Below are 21,843 nucleotides of genomic sequence, written 5' to 3' on the forward strand. Positions count from 1 at the left end.
TGATCTAGCTTCTATGTTTAGTTCTTTGCTTATGTTGAAAGACATTGTTGTACTTCCTATTTTCAAGACTTCTTATTGATGTAAGGGCTAAGTCCCATTTTCGATACTTCTATGTCTAGATGGTGCATTGTGACGAAGTTAGATTCTATTTTTCATGTATAAAGTGAAGTGAACTTCCAAAGTAAAAGATTTAAATTTTCCATGATTTTATTCTATGATACATGTTATGATGAATATTAAGGGCTTGTAGAAGACCTCTTTGAGGTCGAATACGCCAATAACGACTAGAGGGTGCTCTCGGGTCGTTACGCTCCTATTCCAAGACTTTTGTTTGCTTGTATCCGTCAAGCTTATTCATTTCCAACGAGATGATTAATCAAGCTCAATTAAAATAGAACAATGATGTAGGAGGCATCCCACTTTCACGCTGCAGGATTAGGATAAGACTGCACACCAAAGGGGTGTAATGTATGTAGTCTACCCTAACACAAATATCAGTGGTTGATTCCACGGTTTGAACATGTTATACGTAACATATTATGTTACTCAGACTCTTAAAAAATATCAATTGGTGCATCAAAAGTGAAGAGTCTGTGCAACTCATGACTCAGTAGTAACACAGAGACAACTTTATTGTTGTTCCAAGGCTTCACTCCATTATAAAGCACATAAATTATACATGAAAAATGCCCCAACCAGCTAGCGTTGAGGTTTACACTATCACCAAAAGAAACAAAGGAAATTTTAACAAGCCTTAGTCTCTATGCTTTCCAAGTGCAAGCCATGAACCCTTTTCTATTGTGATGAACATTCTAGGATACAACATCTAATACAACTAATTAAGTTGATGAATAATGAAATTTGTTATACCATATAAAAATATTAATCATACTTTACACTCCATATCTAATATAAGTCCTACCTAAATCCATTTGGCTAGTTTAGGCCTCCCGGTTGTGATATCATAGTTAAATCCCTCTGGCATAAAAATATGGAACCTTTCAATAAATGTAGCATATGTTATGTCAACTTAGCACAACAAAGTTTTCATATCAGCACAAACTCTCTATGAAATTTGAAATTCTTGGAAAAAAGTACACCCACAGTACTCGGTACTGCTTGTCGAGTATGTTTTTGGGAAAAACTACCATCTCACATGACACATAATCGGAGAGGAAGAGAAAATTAAAGATAGTAATGACCTGACTGAATTGACAGAGGAAGAAAGGCCCATCGTCAAATTTGTGGAGAGCTTTTTCTAGGTAATCAAATTGTGCACCCGGTACAAGTGTGAATACCATTAACTTACATAAGAAACATTTAACAAACAAAACATAATGTGTTTCAATGAACAAAAGCTCAAATCCCACCAGCCAGTGTCTGTGCATCATTTGCGAACGATCTGTATACTATTGGGACAAATATAATATCACTATAAGCTATTAATTCTTCAGCAAATTTTTGCTTTTCGGGGTCCTGTATTAATTTGCCAATATTTTATTTTTATCAATTTACTGCTTAAGATTTTCCTACACAGATAGGATAATAATGAAATTTTGCAGCTTACATCCGGCAAGAGTGATGGTCCTTCAACGTTACTATCAACATATTTAACCAAATCCAAACTCTCTCCCGTCGCTTTGTTATTGTCCTCCAGGGATGACACCTGTGAAGAGTAGAAAATATAAATAACCAGAAACATAAAATGAGATGCATACTCTCCCAAAGATTTAAACATTCACTTGCTTCAATCAGACGAATTTTAAGACTAGAGCATTTATGCACTAGCTCAGTCAATATTCATCGAATACAAAGAGGAAGAGAAATCCCTTTCCCAAAAATATATGGATATTTTCTTCAGGAGTTCTCATACAATTTACAACGAGGCCAAATGCCTTTGTCAAAATCTTAGCTCAAGATTTTCAAATACATGTGAATTGGGCAAGCGAAAATGAATGTTGGTATTCTGGAAAATTACCTTATATGTGGGGTAAACTTTTTCCTTGTACCAATCAGGCCTGTTCTGAAGATCAATTGGAACTAACTTGATCCTGTCTTGCAAACCCTGCAATCCAAAATATTAGAAAATTTATCTAGGCAAACAAGACCATTGCCAGGTATAAGAACACACAGACTGAATAATTCCAACAATAATAGAAATTACTTCCAAAATGAAATTAACAAAAGACTTCAATAAAATAAACAATTCTAAGTAGTAACATTTCCTTTCTGAGGTGGATAGAACTTTTGAACTATGGGTGCATCCAAATCAAATATTTTGGACATAGAATGTGTATATTTAAATGAAAGATCATCAAAATTTTAACGCATATTAAAATCCAAGAGAAGACCCAAAGCTATTTGTAGATAAGAATTGTATACGATTAGTTGAAGTATTATGTCTATTCGCGAGAATTTCTTCTCTCCGGTCGAGCAACAAAAAGCCCCTTGTAAAGGGTTCCAACCCTATCTGAATTCTAAGAAGTTGTTGCTTTTCATCAGTCGTTGCGCTTTAGCCTTTTCTCAACCTAGTAAAGGGGCTGCTTGTTGTAGTGCACAGTGTACTAGTAAATACGAAAATAAAATTGAGAACTACTCACTCTTTTTCATTTTATGTGACAGTATTTGACTGGACATGAAATTTGGAAAAGAAAAATGATTTTAACCTATATCAAAAGTATCTTTCGACTTTCGATCTTACACATGTCATGACAGTTTTAGAGCTTTAAAGATATGCAATTACGAGTAAAATGGTAATTTCTAGGTTAGAGAGTCTCCAAATATAGAAAGTTGTCCTTGTTTTTAGAACAAACTGCAAAGAGAAAAGCTAGATAAAGTAGAATGGAGGAAGTGGTAGAAGGGTGAACCTTAAAATTCCTGGTAATCCACACACGTTGAGAATAGGGGCCTTGATAATTGATATACAACCTTTAGAAAACGCAATCGAGTCAGATAACAATCTTCAGTCGGAGAAATAATATCGTAATGATGACAAACACCACATTATTCATAAGGCAGACAAAAAACATATTTTCTTAAGGCAGACAAGAAAGAAATTAAGAGAAAATATTTAATTAAACCTGGTAGTTCCATCAAAGAGTGATAGGCGGTAGAAGTTCTTGTACACTTCTGTGCAAATAAAAGAATAACCCCATGAACATCCATATCAAAAGCAAACTGAAAAAAAAACAATTTGCATACAACATACATATACAACCATTACTTAATCAAAAATTTAAAATCAGTGGTGTTGTTGTATCACATACTGATGAGTCCACAAATTGGACTCATTTAGGGCTTTATTTTGATAAGAATAGTGTCCTCGAATGCTTATTTTGTTTAAATATCCGATGAAAAGTCTTAAGTTTTAGGTATTTGAAGTTTTAGTGAAAGCATAGACACTTAGGCGGAAAAAGGAACAAAAAGGCTAAAAAGAACGATGAAGGTCAAGCCCGAGCATCGCCAAGCACACTTGGCGATTCACCGAAGGGATTTACTCCACCCTTTGTTCTAGTACGCGAAGCCCTGAAGGAGAAGGATAAAAAAAGAGATGAAAGGAGCAGTCGGCTCTTCGCCGAATAGTACCGGGAAGTAGTACTATACTGCCCAATGGTCCAGAACGTGAAGGTGCTAAAGGTAAGCACGAAACGGCGATGAGACAGACGTAGGGCGAATCGCAGAAGTCGTTAGGCGACATCGACTAACTTTTCCGAAAGATCTGCCAACACTATTTTCTGAAGTCTATAAGTATTGAACTTATTATTATTTTTAAGGGTGGAACTTTTATTTTTAATTTCCAAAATAGAATTGTACTTTTTAGATATTTTCTCTCAAGTTTGGAGAGGGTTTTTGGGAACTTGAAGAAAGTAGTTCATCTTCCCCAAGTTGGAAGTGAGTCTTCTTTATTCTTCTTCCTTTGCTTAAATTAAGGTTTAATTTCTTATACCCATTTGATTTTACTATCATTTTAGGTGTAATTTGTTATTTCTTGATGTGTGGCTAAAAACCCCATTCTTAGGGTGCGATTTAGCAAATATGTGTTGATATTATTGTTGGGTCTTGCTTGCTGATAGGGTAGATGTAGTTTAATGGTGATTTCACCTACTGGTTGGGGTTCAATCTAAATGGTTTGTAGTTGCAAATACAAAGCCACTCATGTGTTTTCAGCTTGCCCGAGAGGGAGGTCGCGAAACCAAGACCACTAGACTGATGGTCTAAAGAGTGGGTCAACATGAGGTTCCGCCCGAGCGGGTGAGCCCTAGTCCCATATCCTAACACTCAGCTTGAGAGAGTGAGTGGGGTAAGGGGTACATCGTCTTCATGCGACAAATGGGTGTCCGAGAGGAACGCATTTGAAACGGGGTAAGTTGCCTGAGAGGGAACTTATTTCCATTTAAAGCTTAGCCTAGTCACTATTATCTTACAAATTTCTGGTCAAAAGCATGTACCCAACTATTTATCTCAACTTGTATTGCGGTCACACCCCAAGAATTTCCCCATACTTGATTTTCTTGTTAATTTTTGCTGTTTTTACTACTTGTAACAAAACCCCAAAATCGATATTTGACACTTTCGTATCAACCCTTTTATTTACTATGTTTTTATTCGATAACGTCTTTAGCTATGACTAGTTAGAGCTAAATTTTATTTTTCTATCAATTTTCAAAACCACTCCCTTGGGACACGACCCCAACTTTTAGTTGGGTTACTATACTATCGATGATCGTAGACATTCATACCGTAGGTTAGTGTCATTGGTCACGATAAGCATCACATACATACACAAACCCTAAGCCCTACCTCTTGCTTCATCATTTTTTTTCCTTTTATTAAATGGCAAATCAACTAGTTTCATGAGATACCTCCCACCACCTTCAACAACAACAAGTACCAGGTAACACTTCATCTTCTTCTTTACATATAAAAGGTACTCAACTCAAATATCCTATGGATAAAGAAATGAACTTTGTAGCTAACTCAACTCCTCAGAAGACCATTGATTAATAAATCACTCAACACTAAAGCTGGGAATCTAAAACATGGACAATTTCATATGGAATCCAATATAAGGACTTGTTCACTAATTATGCCGGTTCACCAAGACCTCTTTCCTCTCCCTTCTCTACTAGCTCGTTGGGGTCGGACCCCCACAAGGGGAATTTTATATGGCAACCACTATCTGTTGTGGCACTTATCTTGTATCATGCTATTTTGTTGTTTTATTTTTCATAAAATCTTGCTTTAGATACTTTTCTTTTGAGTCTAGAGTCTATAGGAAATAACCCTCACTACCCTACCCAACATTTGAAACAACAAATGGACCTCGAACATAGCTCAATCTCTTAATCGGTACCTCCGTAAATGATTAATGTTAATTACTAACCATTTTGAATAAATTAAACACATTTGATGAACAATTAACAAAAAATTAAGCAAATGATGGCTTACGGGGAAGCCATTGATGCTGAATTTTTCTGGAATGGAAGAAGACTCGGAAGATTCTGGATATGTGAAGCGATGAAAACAATAATTTTGGGAGGTTTTATAGGAAGAAGTACAAGTTGTGTGAGCAACATAGTGACGAAGTGAAGGGCTCATTTGCTATTAAATACTATTCAATGTCTAATACATTTTCCAGAACATTAAATTTAATATACTCAAAGGGCACTATAGTAATTACCCCTATTATTAATTATTTCTAAAGGTGTGTGTTAAATCAATAGTGGACAACTATTGTTAGCCAGATGGAGTATTTCATAATTTTAATTTTTATCCCAATAAGATATAAGTCAAATTCATCCTAAAATTTGTATCAAAATTAATTATTTCTTATAATATTACAAAACAATAAACTGAATCAAATTTTTCATCAGTCTGAAAGTTGACCAATTTTCGCATACTTTCTATAGGGTTTGTTTGGTAATTATATGGATTTTTTAAAGTTTACTGTTTTAGTTAAATTAAATTATTATATTTAGCAATTTAAAAAAAAACCTAAAAATGCTCGTGATCAATATTTAAAGGAAAAAAAATAAATCTACTTTAACTAAATACACAATAATTTTGGCTATCAATTCACAAAATTACGAGAAAATGAAGGAAATTTTTAATGTATGTGTAAGGTCCATAGTAGAAAAATGGAAATAAACTTCATCGACCACGTACAATTTATGAATTCCATACAGTTAGTACCACATGCAATTTATGAATTCCATACAATTAGTTGTCTATTTATTTGCATTCAAAAGAGCAACATTGTTTTTATAATTAATAAGAATATGGAAAATTAAATGATGCATATTGTAACACCTTAGGAACCAAGCAGACAGAACTACAGAAACTTGGGTGAACCACAGAGGGGTTCATAGACCATGAAAGGGACCACGGTCCGTCGACCTGCTCGTGGTTCACATCCAGCCAGCGTGGTAGACCAATGTGCCCACCACGGGGAGTGGTCCCACTATCGAGCCGTGGATTGGCCCATCAAGTCAAGCCAGCAGACCCCCTAGCCCAAGTGAAGAACCACGGTGGGCTTCACGGTCTGTGGTCCTTCACATGGTCCGTGAAGTGGACCGTAGAGGGGAGTACTCAGAACCAGTAAGAACAGGCCAGCAACCACGACCTACTCGACGGACCGTGGTTCCATCAATTGTCCGTTAGTGGCTCCGTGGGTGGGCCTCGTCAGCTTTTAAGTCAGGGTAGTTTTGGTCTTTTCGTGTATGCATAGAGCCTCTAAACTACTTTATTTAACATCTAAACTACTTCGTTTTACTCTAATAATCTAGTCAGAACCTACTCAAAGCTTTCATTCTCCAAAAATCATCCAAGTTAGATCTAACAGATGAGAAAGAGGCGACAATTTCTTTCAAGAACAAGCAGCATTGTTCTTCAAGCTTCAACCCCGAAATGCAAAAGATTTCTCCGTTGTTTTCGTCAGTTGGTATGTGGGATTTCACTAGAGGGTTCCTTTCATCAACTAGGTCCCTAGAATAAATCCAGTTCCTTGATTCTATATAGCTTATTTACACCTATGGTTTCTAAAACATTGGAGAATTGTTGGGATTTAGCTGTTATAGTATTCTTAATAGAAATATCATGTTTCCTTGGGAAGGTTGTTTAATTCCTTGTACCAAACTCAGAACCCTAGTTTGTGTAGATTCCCTTAATTCATGAATTACACTTGCTAGGTCAATTTAGAAGATAATCATGCTCCAAATTTTGAATGTCACATTATCAGTATATTAATGTTGAATTCTCAGATTGCATGTCAATATTTTGAGCTATTCAGTATTTCAGTTACATTTCAACCATATACATATTCGGTTGGGAGTAGACTTAGCACCAAGTTGGACTAGGGTTTAGCAGACCCTCATTGTCCAAGAACTACATACCCCCGTAAGAGTATAACTCTCCTCTTTTGGGCATCAAATTTAGTGATCATGTCAGTCATGCCTTTTAACCCCTAGCAAGGTATATTTGGGTCCTCTCAATATGGTGTATACATCGGACTCCACGTTTAGATCACGTGGTTTATGTCGGTTAATAGTAGCTTTCACAGTCAGACTCTTTGGGCATTTGACCAGGTTTTCAGTATATACTTTAGCATTTAAGTTCAGTATATACTTGGTCATTGCATTCAATTTAGCTTTTCAGTTATATTTCAGTATTTACATTCTTGCTCAGTTTACTTCAGTGCTCAGTTATGCTTTGTTCAACTTATATATATTTGTTCAACTTAATATTTATATCCTGCACGATCAGTACATTCAAAGTACTGACGCATACTCTGCGCTACATCAGTTTATGATGTAGGTTTACGTACTCAGCATCCAGATCACACTTAGATCAATTCTCAGTTCGCATTCAAAAGCGTCAGTGGTGAGTCCTCATTTTCGAGGACAATAGACATGCTTTTATTTTAGTCTTCGCTTTCAGTTTTAAAATTGTTTAGAGTTTGGTGGGGACATGTATTAACAACTCAACTCATTTACAGGATTTTCAGACATAGTAGTAGATTCAGCTTGAGTTGTTAAGTGGTGTTTCAATTATCCACTATTTTATCTTCTGCATAGTGTATGTCTAATTCTATTTTTCTCAGTATGCTTGATATATGATAGACACAGGATTAACTTGGGGTCACTCGTGATACTAGGTGCCATGTAAAGTCAAGGGGGTAGCCTTAGGGCACGACAAACTTTGTGGTAGAGCTATGTTCAAGAGTCCTAGGGTGACTGAAAGCCGCACTAGGTAGAGTCTCTTTCATGGGTGTGAAGCACGAGACATCTATGAGGGGGAGGCTACAAAGTGTTTTATTAAAAACTTCACTATCTTTGCTTTTGTTATCGTGCGTGAGTTATGATTCAACTTCTTCTTTCTAATCTGTCGTTATGTATTTTAGATCATGCCTTCTTGTAGAGCCAACACACGGTATCCTAATGCACGGAATGCTAACGCAGTTCCTCTAGTCCCGAACCATGAGGTTATGAATGCAGAATTTTGTAATGCGATCCAACTTTTGGCTCAGACTGTGGCCAATCAGTACAATCAACATGCCATAGTTTCTACAAAAACTAATGATGGATCATCTGCAGCTAGGGTTCGAGACTTTGTTTGGATGAATCTGCCATAGTTCTAGAGTCGAAGGTTGGTGAGGACCCACAGAACTTCAGTGATGAAATCAAGAAGATCCTAGAGGTAATCCAGGTAACTGGAAATTAGAGGGTGGAGCAGGCATCCTACCAACTTAAGGATGTGGCTCATATTTGGTTCACTTAGTGGAAAGACAAAAAGGGTGCGGATGCAGCTCTTCTGACTTGGGATTATTTTACTAGAGCTTTTCTAGACTGGTTCTTCTCAAGAGCTTATGAACTTAAGGCAAGGTTCAATGTATGTCCAAGAGTACGGGCTCAAGTTTACCTAACTCTCCAAGTATGCTCCACACATTGTTCCCAATCCAAGGGAACAAATGAGTAAGTTCTTGTTAAGGGTATCCGATCTAGTGAAGATCGAGTGCAGGGATGCTATGCTCTTAAGGGATATGGATATCTCTAGACTAATGACTCATTCTTAGGAGGTTGAGGGAGATAAGCTTAGGGAATTGGCTAAGGATAACAAAAAGGACAGAATAGGAAATTATGAATACTCAAAGCAAAAGTCAGACGGTGGAAATCGCTCATAATTTCAGCAAAGGTCTATAGTCCAAGCACCTTCATCAGCTAGTACTCCATCCCCCAGGTTTCCAAAGGATTAAAATGATTGGGTATCATGCTCTAAGTCTCAGGAGAGTGCTTCAGGTAACAAGACTTTCTAGACTTGTCCAAAGTGTGGTACCATCCGGGGTGAGCGTCTTGCAGGCAGGGAAGGGTGCTTTCAGAATGGTCAGTCTATCCATAGGTTGAAGGATTGCCCTTTTTCTAGGCAGGGGTAAGGAGGTAACAACAATAGGGATCAATCTATAGCTCCAGAGCATTAACAGGTCGCCCAAATTAATAGGGTTCTTCGTCTAGGACAACTGGCGGTCAGCGGATGCTACTGATGAGGAGATCAAGGCTTATGATAAATGGGTCAAGGTTGATGAGAGTGAAAGGTGCTACATTATTGCCTCAATAGAAAATGTCTTGCAATTTCAACATCAGTCTATGACATCTGCTTACAATATTCTCGAATCTCTAAAAGAGATGTTTGGAGAGTAGGATCGTGCTACCAAGCAAACTGCCATGAAGGCTCACTTGAGCACCCAAATTGTTGAAGGATCAGTTGTCAAGGATCATGTGCTTAACATGATGAGTCAACTGAATGAGCTGGAGATACTTGGCACTGCTATTGATAAGAAATCTTAGGTGGAGATGATCATCAAAACTCTACCAGACAGTTCTTAACAGTTTCCCTTGAATTATAATATGAACATGATGGATTTGTCTCTTGCAAAATTGTTGAATGAATTGACTGCGGCGGAATCCATTATCAAGCAGAAAACTCGTCCCTCTATGGCATACATGCTGGACAAACATGTCACTTCTTTGTCTAAGTTGGCTATAGCCTAAAAGAAGAAGAAGAAGTCGTGCAAGGTTATGGCACCTGGAGGTTCTAGAGGTGGTGTGGCTAAGCCTAAGGGCAAGTGCTACCACTGCAAGCAGCCTGGTCACCACAAGAGGCAATCCCCTGAATATCAAGCCAAATGAAGAACAAAGATAATTCTTGTTTAAATGTCATTGAAAGTTGCTTAGTGGTTGTTTCCACATAATTATGGGTTGTAGATCAAAAGGAGCACTGTCCATGTTAAACTTCTTTGCAGGGGTTTCAGGAAACGCGATGACTAAGTGAGAACGAAGTTTGCATTTTCAGGCGAATGGGGAACCAACACCATTCCTAGCATTTGGAAATATCTCTTTTTCCTTTAGTAGTTCCAGAATTTTGTTTTTAAAAGGTGTTCTTTATATACCTTCGATAAGAAGGAATTTGCTTTCTATTTAAAAAATAATGGATGTTGGTTATGAAGTTTTATTTGTAAATAATTGTCCTATTATAAAGTACGATAATCAATTCATTCATAGTGCTCCTAAACTACATCATCTATTTGTCTTTGAAGTCTCCCATAACATGCTACAAAAATGAATTAAATAATATTGATATTTCTCATATAGAAAACGTATTTATGAATTGAGTCAAACTTACTTATGGCACTTACGTCTATGTCATATCGATATTAATAGGATTTCGCGGTTGATTTCTAATGGACCTCTATGTTTGTTGAAAGTTGAGGAACAACCAACTTGTGAATCTTGTTTAGAAGGTAAAATGACAAAGAGACATTTCCCATCAAAAGGAACTAGAACCAGTAATAAGTTAGAATTAATTCATTCTGATTTGTGAGGTCCTATGAATATATGAGACAAAGGGGTTTTTAAGTTTTTTTGTGAATTTCACACATTACTACTCAAAATATGGATACATTTATTTGTTATGGCATGAATTTGAATGCTTTGAAATGTTCAAAGAATTCAAGATAGAAACAGAAAAGTGACATGGTAAACATATCAACACATTACAATCAGATCGTGGTGGTGAATACCTTTCGGTGGAATTCATTATGTACTTATCAGAATCATACATTACATCTCAATATTCTATCCCATGAACACCACAGCAAAATGGAGTGGAAGAATGAAGAAATAGAACTCTTTTGGAAATCGTTTGATCAATGTTAAGTTATCCAGATTTGTCTTTTAGCTTCTGGGGACATGCCTTAAAAACTGCAAATTACATTCTTAATTTGGTTCTTTCCAAATCTGTTCCTTTAACCCCATCCGAATTGTGGAATGCGCACAAGCCTAGTTAATCTACGCCATATTCGAGTTTGGGGATGTCTAGCATATGTATTAAAAGGGAAAACAAATAAGTTGGAATCAAGGACTGAACTGTGCATTTTCATTGGATATAAAAAAGAAACAAAAGGAGGTTTATTTTACTGTCCTAAGTAACAGAAGGTAATTGTTTCAACAAATGCCAATTTTCTGGAACATGACTCTTTAATTAACCATGTTCTTAGAAGTAAACCTGTGTTACAGGAACAAAGCAAAGGAATAACTACTAATGAAACATCAACACAAGTACCTCAAAAAATTCTTGACATACCATTGCATCCACGTAGTGGGAGGAATGTCGGTCGAAAAGAGGTTTCTCAAGAGGATGCTCCAGAGGTTCTCAAAAGCAGAATCAAGACATCTCGCTACCACAAAGTAGTGGGAGTAATGTCGCGCAATCTGAAATTGTGGAGGAAGTAGTTCAAAATGTTCATAATTTAGTTCAAGATGTAGCTAATCCTATAGTTGCTAGTTGTCGTAGTGGGAGAGTTATTAGAACACCACAACGGTTTACGCTCTTGGGAGAATCATAAGATAAAATCCCTGAAGAGACTAATACATAACCATTAAATTACGCTGCAATACTACATGATAAAGATGCTAAAGTGTGGGTTGTTGCTATGAAATCTGAAATGGAATCTATGTACTCAAACCAAGTCTAGGATCTTCTGGAACAACCACTAGGTGTTAAACTTATTGGTTGTAAGTGGATCTACAAGAAAAAGAGAGGTGTGGATGGAAAAGTGAAAACTTTTAAGGCTCGTCTTGTTGCGAATGGGTTTACTCAAAAAGAAGGAATCGATTATGAGAAAGCTTTTTCCCCAGTAGCCATGCTTAAATCTAGTAGGATTCTCTTATCCATTGCTGCTCATTATAATGATGAGATTTCGTAAATGGATGTCAAGACCCTTTTTTTTAACATAAGTCTTGATGAGTTCATTTATATGACACAACCAGAAGATTTCATGGTAAATGGCAATGAAAATATGGTCTGTAAACTTAAGAGATTTATTTATTGATTGAAAGAGGCATCTCGGGCATGGAACATTTGTTTTGACAATTTGATTAAAACTTTTGGTTTTGATCAGTTTGAAAATGAATCATACATCTATAAGAAATGGGAGGTAGATAGAGTAACATTTTTTATTCCTTTCGTAGATGACATCTTGCTGATAGAAAATATTGTGAGCATCTTGAATTCTGTTAAGGAGTCGTGTCCTCTCTTTTTTATATGAAAAACATGGGAGAAGCGTCTCATATACTTGGGATTAAGCTTTTGCGAGATCGCAAACAAAGGATATTAGGTTTGTCTCAAGCACTTTATATTGATACTATTCTTGCGAGATTTTGCATGAAAAATTCCAGAAAGGGGTTTCTTCCTTCTAGACAAGAATTACTTTATCAAAGAATCAATCGCCCAAAACGACTGACGAGATAGTGGGGATGAAGATGGTTCGTTACGATTCTATTGTAGGGAGTCTCATGTATGCTATGTTATGCACTACACAGAATATCTACTTTGTTGTAGGCATTGTTTGCAGATTTCTGGGCAAGAACATTGGACTGTAGTCAAGTATATTATCAAGTACCTTAAAAGTACTAGGGATTATATGCTTATTTTCCACCCTGGAAATCTTGTACCTATTTGATATATAGATTCAGATTTCCAGTCAAATAGAGATTCTAGAAAATTGACCTTAGATGTGTATTTACTTTGGGAGGTGCAGGGAACTATAGTTTTGAGAAGCATAAAGCAATCATGTGTTGTTGATTCTACCATGAAAGCTGAATATGTAGCAGCCCTTGCTGTGGCTACAGAGGCTTTTTGGAGAAATTTTCTAAAAGAGCTTTGACTGGTTCCTTCTATTGAGGCACCAATCACACTCTATTGTGATAATAGTGGTGCAGTTGCCAACTCAAAAGAATCAAGAAGCCATAAAAAGAGTAAGCACATTGAGAAGAAATATCACTTGATTCGTGATATAACTCAAAGGGGTGATGTCAGATTTTTGAAGATTGAATCGAAAAACAATTTGGCAGATCCATTTACCAAAGGCTTACCAAGAATTCTTTTGATAAGCATGTGGATAAAATGGGTGTTAAAATTGTACATGCATGGTTAAAAGTCTATGTGTGGAAGATTGTTGGGATATACTATTAACCATATGGTTGCGTTATAGTATTGATTTTAATCCTTTATAAAGACTTTACATTTTATGATAATTATTATAATAAAGTCTTTGCTTGAATAGATCATTGTGTTTATATGTGTGTCCATTCTTATATAGTGGACAATTTTTGGGTATAGAGTTGTTTAACTAATACGTGGAAGATTAAAATTGTCGGTTCTTATAAGTTAAAAATTAAATGTTCACAATCAAAGATGAAGTTGGAGAAACATCTTGATGATTGTAACAAAAGATTAAATATAATTCAATCTTAATTATGGAAATGGTAAAATTCCAACTTCTTATGTTAGTACACTTTGCATGTATTGAACGGACCACATTGGGATATGTATTACAAGTTCTGAATTTAATAATAATATCTCTAGTCCATTACATGAGCTTATACTTTTAATCTTGATGTATTTATTATGATATGTGTAGTTTGCTTTATTAATTCAATATATTAAAAGGTGAGACTCTATGATGAGTCAAAATATTCCTAATGGATTCTATAATAACAAATTACATTCGTGAAATAATAATTAGTTGATAGAACCATATCTCAGATATGAGAAAGAAGACACCCATTTATGGTTGTTTATAAGTAATCATGTGAAAACCTTGCAGGTGGATTCTATGTATATCCATCACATAAATTACAAAAATAAAGGATTAAATTAATCAATGAATTAAATTTTACAGATGTTTGATTTAATTGATTGGTGTGGGTAATTCTAACATGGGGAGTTAAATAAGTTGTAACGGTAAAAAATTGGAAATAAATATAGTAGTGCAATTACAGATTTTTATTGGTATAATCTGTGATTTATTATAATATGGTTAATTCATGCTTTTACGAATTAAATATTACAATTGAAAGCCTTTGCTAATAACTTTGTGGTCCCTACTATGCCTTGTTAATTAATCGAGTTCGGAAAAGAAAATGACTATTAGTATTTTTTTTCAGTTTTGAAATGAATAGTTTTTTACTTTTATTAGTTTAAAAGTGAAAAAACTTATTATTTCCTTTAAAGAAGATAAAAAGAAAATATTTTGTTTCTTTCTTTCCTTAGAAGATGAAAGAAGTAAATAATAGTATTCAATGGTCATTAGTGGCTATTGATGGTGTTTAATAGTTGTTGATTACCCTTGGTGTTTAATGACTTTCTAAATACACTTAATGTTATTTAGTGGTTGTTGCTAACAATTGATCATGGTTGTTATTTTTCTTTTTATCTTTCATTATTTTTGGTTTGCTAATCTGAATACAGGAGATAACAAACTTAACAAATTTATTATTGATGGTATTTTCTATGATAAGGAAATTACTTTTATTTTCTGTGTTCTTTTTGTTGGAAAAAAGGAGAAGAAAAAGAGAATTATTTTATCATATGATAAAAGAGATTTGGGATGAATTACTACTACTCTAATATGTTTGAGTTTATTTTCTGTATTATGTTTTCCTTCGATCAGTAAGATTATTTTTATTTCTTCCCAAGTGCATTGAAGCGTTGCACCCCTTCAGTTTTCTTTTCAATAAGAAACGTTCTTTTGTGCATAAAGGTTAAGATATGCACTTTAATTTTTATTTATTTTTCCCTATATTCTTGGTTTTATTTAACTATGGGGAGAAGTAAATGAACAACTATTGTCTCCTAACAATATTTGAATATGAGTTTAGTTTCTCATTGAAATTCAATGTCTTTTAATGAAAATTAGAAAATGATGGAAACTGGGAAAGAAGGAAAAAATTAGCTAGAAAAGTGACTTGCATGGAATCATTGCTGACAAATAGAATATGATTCTATGGGAGTAAAAATCAGGTTTTATCTTTATTTCCCTTGATTATTATGTTTTTCTATCCTTTATAAGTTATGAGATTTATTTGATAAATGTTAGGATAGATGGTCATTATGTGATGATCTCAGAATATATCTTTATTACTATTAATATGTATTCTGTTTAGAGGAGGAAAAAAACCTTTGTAGTTTTCTACTCCATTTGAAATTTGATTGTGTTTGATTTTTGGAGACTAAAATTCTCTGATTTTTTTCTGCTTTGGTTTGAAGAATATAAGAAGTTCACGAACAAATCAAATTGTGTATTGGTTTGAATAATATAAAAACTTCACAAATTTATTAAATACTTCATTTGAATGAATATTCTGACTTGAAGAGTACAAAATCTTCATCAGGAATATTAAGTCTAAATGATTTGAAAAAGATAAAGTCTTCATCGTTAGCTAGAAGTGGTGTTGTATTTGAGGTTTCTAGAGATCAAAACCTTTTTGGTTTACTACTCTGTCTCAATGTGAACCTGATTCAAAGAATATAAAACGTCATCAAAATTCAAGGTTCATTCGGTTAAGGATTGGAAGAATATAAAAACTTCATTGTTAAACTAGAAACAAGTTGTAAAACGATTGAATCTATATTGTTACTATTCTAAATACTAAGTGTTCTACCTAATTCTGACATAAAGGAAAAAAACACCAGTGACATAAAATTAGTGATTTTTGTACCTGCAATGGGTGTTTCTATGGATTGAATCTCCAAAAGAAGGTTTCGTGTTGCCAATGTGTATTTTGATGGTACGCAATTTGAAAGCATGGGAAAAAATATATGAAAAATAATTTTAAGAACATATTTAAAATGTGGGGGGCTTCTTTACTTGTGATAAAGAAAAAGTTAGACTTACTATCTAATTTAAATTTAAAAGTACAAGATATGAAATTTAAAGACATTCTTGTATTACATTAGACCCACAAAATTCTTGGAGTATATTTGATATTGTGGTTGTTGAGTCACTCTTTAATAGTATATCATATGACTAGTATAAAACCACAAAATTATATTACTCATTCAAAGGAATTATACTCTTTGATGAAAACATGTCACTTAAAAGATTACGATTTTTCATGAAAATATGTCTATTAAAATAAATTTATTTGTATAGACATGAACACTGGTGACAAGTGAACTGTTATGTTTGTGTTGTAACATAAACATTTGGGTGATATTGCCCTTATTCGATCGATGAGACTATGGTCATGGGTAATTCTATAACAAATTGAATGTTATGGAAAGGTCCTTCTGTAAAGGACATATGGCAAGGTGTTGACTCTAAAACAATGTTTGTATATGAGAAAGTTATAAAAAGTAAAGAACAAAATATATGTGGGAAAAAGTTACCTGACAAAAGGACTTTTCAAACTTAGTATTTCTGTTTGTTATTACTTGCTTGAATGAAACTATTTGTGACATGTCAATTACAAAACCTTGCAAAAATTGATCAAGTTAGAAGTTTTGACCAACTTTTAGTGCAATAAATTAAAATCTCAAGTATGTATTGAATCGAAGTATGTCAAGCGTACTTATAATTATTTTGAAGGGAATTTTAATCCCTTAAATTGATTCACACTGACATTTGTGATATAACGTCAACACCATCTCTTGGTTGGAAAAAGTGTTCATAAATTTTATTGACAATTGCACTAGATATTGTTATGTCTATTTGCTAAATGGTAAGGATGAAGCAATAGAAACATATAGGCAATATAAAACTGAAGTTTTTTTGGATAAAAAGAGTATCATGATTAGAAGTAGTATATGTGGAGAATATGAATCTTCATTTGCAGAAATATATTTGGAAAATGGAATCATCCATCAAATTACTGCACATACTCACCTCAATCTAATGAAATTGTTGACAGGAAAAAACAAAACTTTGAAGGAAATATTGAATGTCTTACTTATAAGTTCAGATTTACCACAAAATTTGTGGGGGATGCTATCATTATAGAAAAAGAGAACAACAAAAGGTTTGTCTGTTCAGAAACAGAGAATTTTTTTTGTTTGTTAGTAAAGGGACTAACAAATAAAAACTTTTGTTTGGTAAGAAAGGCAGAAGCAAAAAGACGTGTTTGTTCAGGCTTTGTTGTATCCTGATAGAGAATTATTTGTCGTCCCTTAAAGTATATACAAAAATTAATTCTTGAGAGATAGTGATCTAGCAATTTCCAATATAGTCTATTCCATTTGAGAAATGGAAATGAGGGACCTATTCCCAAATGGGTCAAAATATGACCTAAGATTGTGGATTGTATGTTCATTGGATATGCTACAAATAGTAAAACATGTCGATTTATGGTTCATTAATCTGAAATGTCGGATAGTCAAGTGAAGGATCTAAATGACCTTGGAAAGAACCAAAGTAGGATGTACTTAATAAAGAGATTCAGAGGCGTCGTAAATGTCAATTGACAAATTACTTCCTTCGAGTTTGATTTTGAAACATTTCTTCTTGAAAATGAGTCTCATAAATTCGAAGAAGTTATGTCCTCTGTGAACTCATTCTTTTTGGGAATAGGCTGTCAACAGTGAGATAGATCAATCTTGACCAACCGTACTTGAGAGTTGGTTGATCTTCCTCTAGGAAATAAACTTTGGGTTCAAAGTGGATCTACAAAAGGAAAAGAAAGTTGATGAAACTATTGAAAAATGCAAAGCAAGACTTGTTGTCATAGGCTTTAGACAATAATAAAGCCTTGAATATTTTGACACAAAATAGCCACTAATTAGGATTACACCAATTCAGATGTTAATTGTGCTAGTTGCGGTATATTGCTTTCAAATTCATCAAAATGGATGTGAAACATTTTTTTTTTAAATGGAGAATTTGAGCGAGAAATTAACATGAAACAACCCAAGGGCTTTGTGGTTCCTGGTAATAGAAAGTCTATACCAGGAACAACCCGAGGGCTTTGTGGTTCCTAGTAATAAAAAGAAAGTCTATGAACTTGTTAAGTCACTTTGTGGACTAAAAACAAGTTCCCAAATTATGACATATGAAGTTTGACCAAACTATGTTGGAAAATGAATTCAAGATTAATGTATATGATAAATGTTTTTACATTAAAGACACCCAAATCACAAGGTCATTGTTTGAATTTACGTTGATGACATGTTGATCATCAAAAAAGATATTTCTGAAATAAATGGTATTATGCATTTGCTAGAAAGTAGCTTCGATATGAAAGACATTGAAGTTACGGATGTGTTTGAAAAGGTACTGGACAAGTTCAAGTATTTGGATTTTAATATTGACAAGACTCCAATAAAAGTGAGCAATGTAGTTCAATAGAATGAAGACAAAAGTGACTCTAGATTATCCTATCGTATTGAGAAGTATGATATATATCATGAAATGTACGCTATCAGATATAACATGTGATATTACTAACCTGAGTCGGTTCACGAGTAATCTCAATCAAGCTCATTGAATGACAATGAAAAGAGTTTTGGAGTATTTAAAACATACTTAAAAACTATTACTTTGCATTATAACTAATATTCAACAATATTGGAAGACTATAGAGATGCAAATTGAATAACCAAGTCAAATGAAGTAAAATACACGAGTGGATATGTACTTACTCTTGGTTGAGGAGCAGTATCTTGGAAATCATCCAAACAGAATTGTATCATTCACTCTACTATGAAATTTGAGTTTATCACTCTTAAAATGGTTGGTGAAGAAGTAGAATGACTATGAAATTTCTTGAAAGATTTTTGGCCCAAACCTTTAGCTCTAATATGCATACACTGTGAGAGTTAATTTACAATAGGTAGGGAATGGAGCATGATGTATAACGGAAAGTCTGATCATATATGACGTATACATAATATCATTAGAGAACTAATCTCTAGTTGAATTATCCCAATCGACTATGTAAAGTCAAAGGATAATGTCTCGGATCCACTTACAAAAGGCCTAACTAGAGAGGGAGTTGATAGATTGTCCAAGAAATGGGACTATGGCCGAGGACAAGTCATTGTGACGGTAACTCTACCTAGAAGACTGGAGATCCCAAGATCTAGGTTCAAGGAGATCAAACAAAGTCATTGATGACGGTCCAACATTGTCAAAATATTTTTTATGGTCCATTCTCATGATAACACAATGTTAAGTAACAAGGATAAGCCATTAGGACTTTTTAATGGTTTCTAAGTTTGATACAGAGTATGTAAAATGGTGTATCTATGGGATAAGACATTTTTAAATTACCTATGTAAGTATGAAGTGTAAACCGCATCAAGGAGAATCCGGTAAGGCCAGTTCTCTATGCACTTATAAACCAAGACATTTTCATGGCTGAAATGAACAAAACAATGAAAACCAAAAACAGTTCTAAAGTTGATAGTGTGACATATATTGTCTAGGTATACACGAAAGTTCGACTGTTCAAAGATATCAAATCTATCGATTGATCGAGTATATCCGATATATGTTCACTGTGGGAAGTGCAAAGGCAAACCAACTTATCCAGATGCAATCAATCCTTACTTATGAATCACACAATTTTCATGCATATGTTTTAACAATAGTCATTCCCTATTCATGTAGGGGATTGTTGGGTTTTAAAGGTGTGAATAGAAAATGAAGTGTTGTGATTCTCCGAAAGGGTTGAGACTTTGCCGAAGGGTTGTGACCTTTATGAAAGGTTGTACCTTTTCCAAGGGGTTGTGACCTTCCTGAAAGGTTGTATTTTTTTTCAAAAAGGTGTGACCTTCAACCTTTGTTGTCTATAAATAGAGAGGCTTTCTCTTATTTTTCTACATCGAATTCTTCCTTCTCTTGCATACATTTCTAACTAAAAAAAATCGATCGATCATTTCTGTGTATGTGATCCATTGCGGTCATTTTGAGTTCATTGAAATTATTGAAGTTTGAGGTACCGCTACTTCTTTAATGGTTAATCCGGTTTGTCTTCGGAGTAATTAATCAACAACTTCGGGTACTTGAGGGAATTAAATTTCTTAAGGACACACAATGAGTTCTGAGGACTCGAATAGTTCATTTATTTTTCTTTTCATCTTTTATTATTTCTGATTTGCTAATCTTAATACAAGAGATAACACTGGTTGGAATAGTGGTTTGTAGGGCATGATCTATAGCTTTTTTGAATCATTATACACTCCTGAGTAAGGATACATGAACCCAATTCTTGATATATTTAAGGGGGAAATTACAGAAGATCGAAATGCATCCTTGAATCGACTTTTCACTATTGATGAGGTGAAAGAAGTTGCCTTCTCAATGCATTTAGATAAGGTGCCTGGTCTATATGGGATGTATTTGAGTTTTAATCAGAGTTTTTAGGCTGTAATTGGTAAAGATGTGACGAATGCGATACTCAGTTTTGTCAATAACAATGGAGTCATTACAGGAAATAATTTTTACAAAAACTATTTTGATTCCAAAAAAGAAGCAATGTCAGCTAGTTTCTAATCTAAGATTGATTTCTCTATGTATTCTGATTGATAGTATAGTTTGCAAGATGTTGGCAAATCGCATGAAATTTTGCTTAGAGCATTATGTTGATGAAGAACAGAGTGCATTTATCCCCGGAAGATTTATTCTTGGTAATGTCATGATTGCTTTTGAGGTCAATCACTATTTAAAAGGTAGAACACAAGGAAAGACATGATTTGTTACTTTGAAAATGGACATGAGCAAAGCTTATGATAGTGTGGAGTGAAACTTTTTGAGAAAGATGATGATAAAGATGGGATTTTCATTGGAATGGATTACAAAGATTATGCAAATGGTTTGCATCTCATGTTGTTAACCATTTTGGTGATATCATCCATCACGAGGTCTTCGACAGGCGGATCCTCTGTCACCATATCTTTTCATCATTGTAGCAGTGGGTCTCTCAGCTTCGGTAAGTGCTCATGCCCGCCATGGAACTCTTCATGGAGTTAAAGTCACTCCAAAAGCTCCACCTATTACTTCTTTTTTAGCAAATGAGGCCGTATATTTTTTTAAAGTTATGGAGTCGGAGGCTATTATTATCAAACAGTGTTTACTCCTATATAAAACTGTATTTATGATATTATTTTTAACTATATGAAAGACTATAAAATAAAACAAACAATTAAAATGAAAGAACCACCAAAAATTTCAAAAACACCCTCAAAGTGCTCACGTCGACATGTTGACCTACTACATGCTTGAGCACTTGAAGCTCCCTTTTATAGTTTAGTAAAATATATTAGAAAAATATATACAATTTATGAAACCATAAAAATATATTAAATAACAAAAAAAAATTATAAAACACATTTTTTATCGAAATTAAATTCACTGCATGACTGTTACATCTATGATAAAATAAAAAGTACAAGTCTCTTTAGGTTCTAGAAGGAAAATACAATCCCAAAGACTATAGATAAAAAAAAAAACACAGAGCCAATTTATTACTGATGCATAATATTATAGAATTCCATAACATATTTGATACCAAAGTA

At 34.3% G+C, this 21,843-nt stretch overlaps 1 protein-coding gene across 1 annotated transcript; it reads right to left on the bottom strand.

Annotated features, from left to right (window-relative positions):
* Positions 1-313: 313 nt before the first annotated feature.
* On the bottom strand, positions 314-3,697 carry LOC125832806 (glutathione S-transferase L1-like). The gene is made up of 9 exons (XM_049512000.1): positions 3,586-3,697; positions 3,081-3,129; positions 2,868-2,928; positions 1,979-2,065; positions 1,568-1,666; positions 1,371-1,476; positions 1,208-1,282; positions 926-1,029; positions 314-364 (listed from the first exon to the last, which is right to left on the bottom strand). Exons 1-9 carry the CDS (start codon positions 3,695-3,697, stop codon positions 314-316), a joined length of 744 nt encoding a protein of 247 aa, XP_049367957.1.
* Between the last annotated feature and the right edge of the window lie 18,146 nt (positions 3,698-21,843).

The sequence above is a fragment of the Solanum verrucosum genome, unplaced genomic scaffold (assembly GCF_900185275.1).
Source record: "Solanum verrucosum unplaced genomic scaffold, falcon-dt-bn FXZP01000025.1, whole genome shotgun sequence".
Taxonomy (NCBI): Eukaryota; Viridiplantae; Streptophyta; class Magnoliopsida; order Solanales; family Solanaceae; genus Solanum; species Solanum verrucosum.

Bases quoted from the DNA above. Each gene is read 5' to 3' on its own strand.
- LOC125832806 (XM_049512000.1), bottom strand. From the start codon at position 3,697: ATGTCGCCTAACGACTTCTGCGATTCGCCCTACGTCTGTCTCATCGCC. The intron at 2,929-3,080 runs GTTTAATTAAAT...CGTTTTCTAAAG, and splicing joins CTCTTTGATGGAACTACCAG to GTTGTATATCAATTATCAAG. The intron at 365-925 runs TAGGTAGGACTT...TTAATCATCTCG, and splicing joins CTAAACTAGCCAAATGGATT to TTGGAAATGAATAAGCTTGA.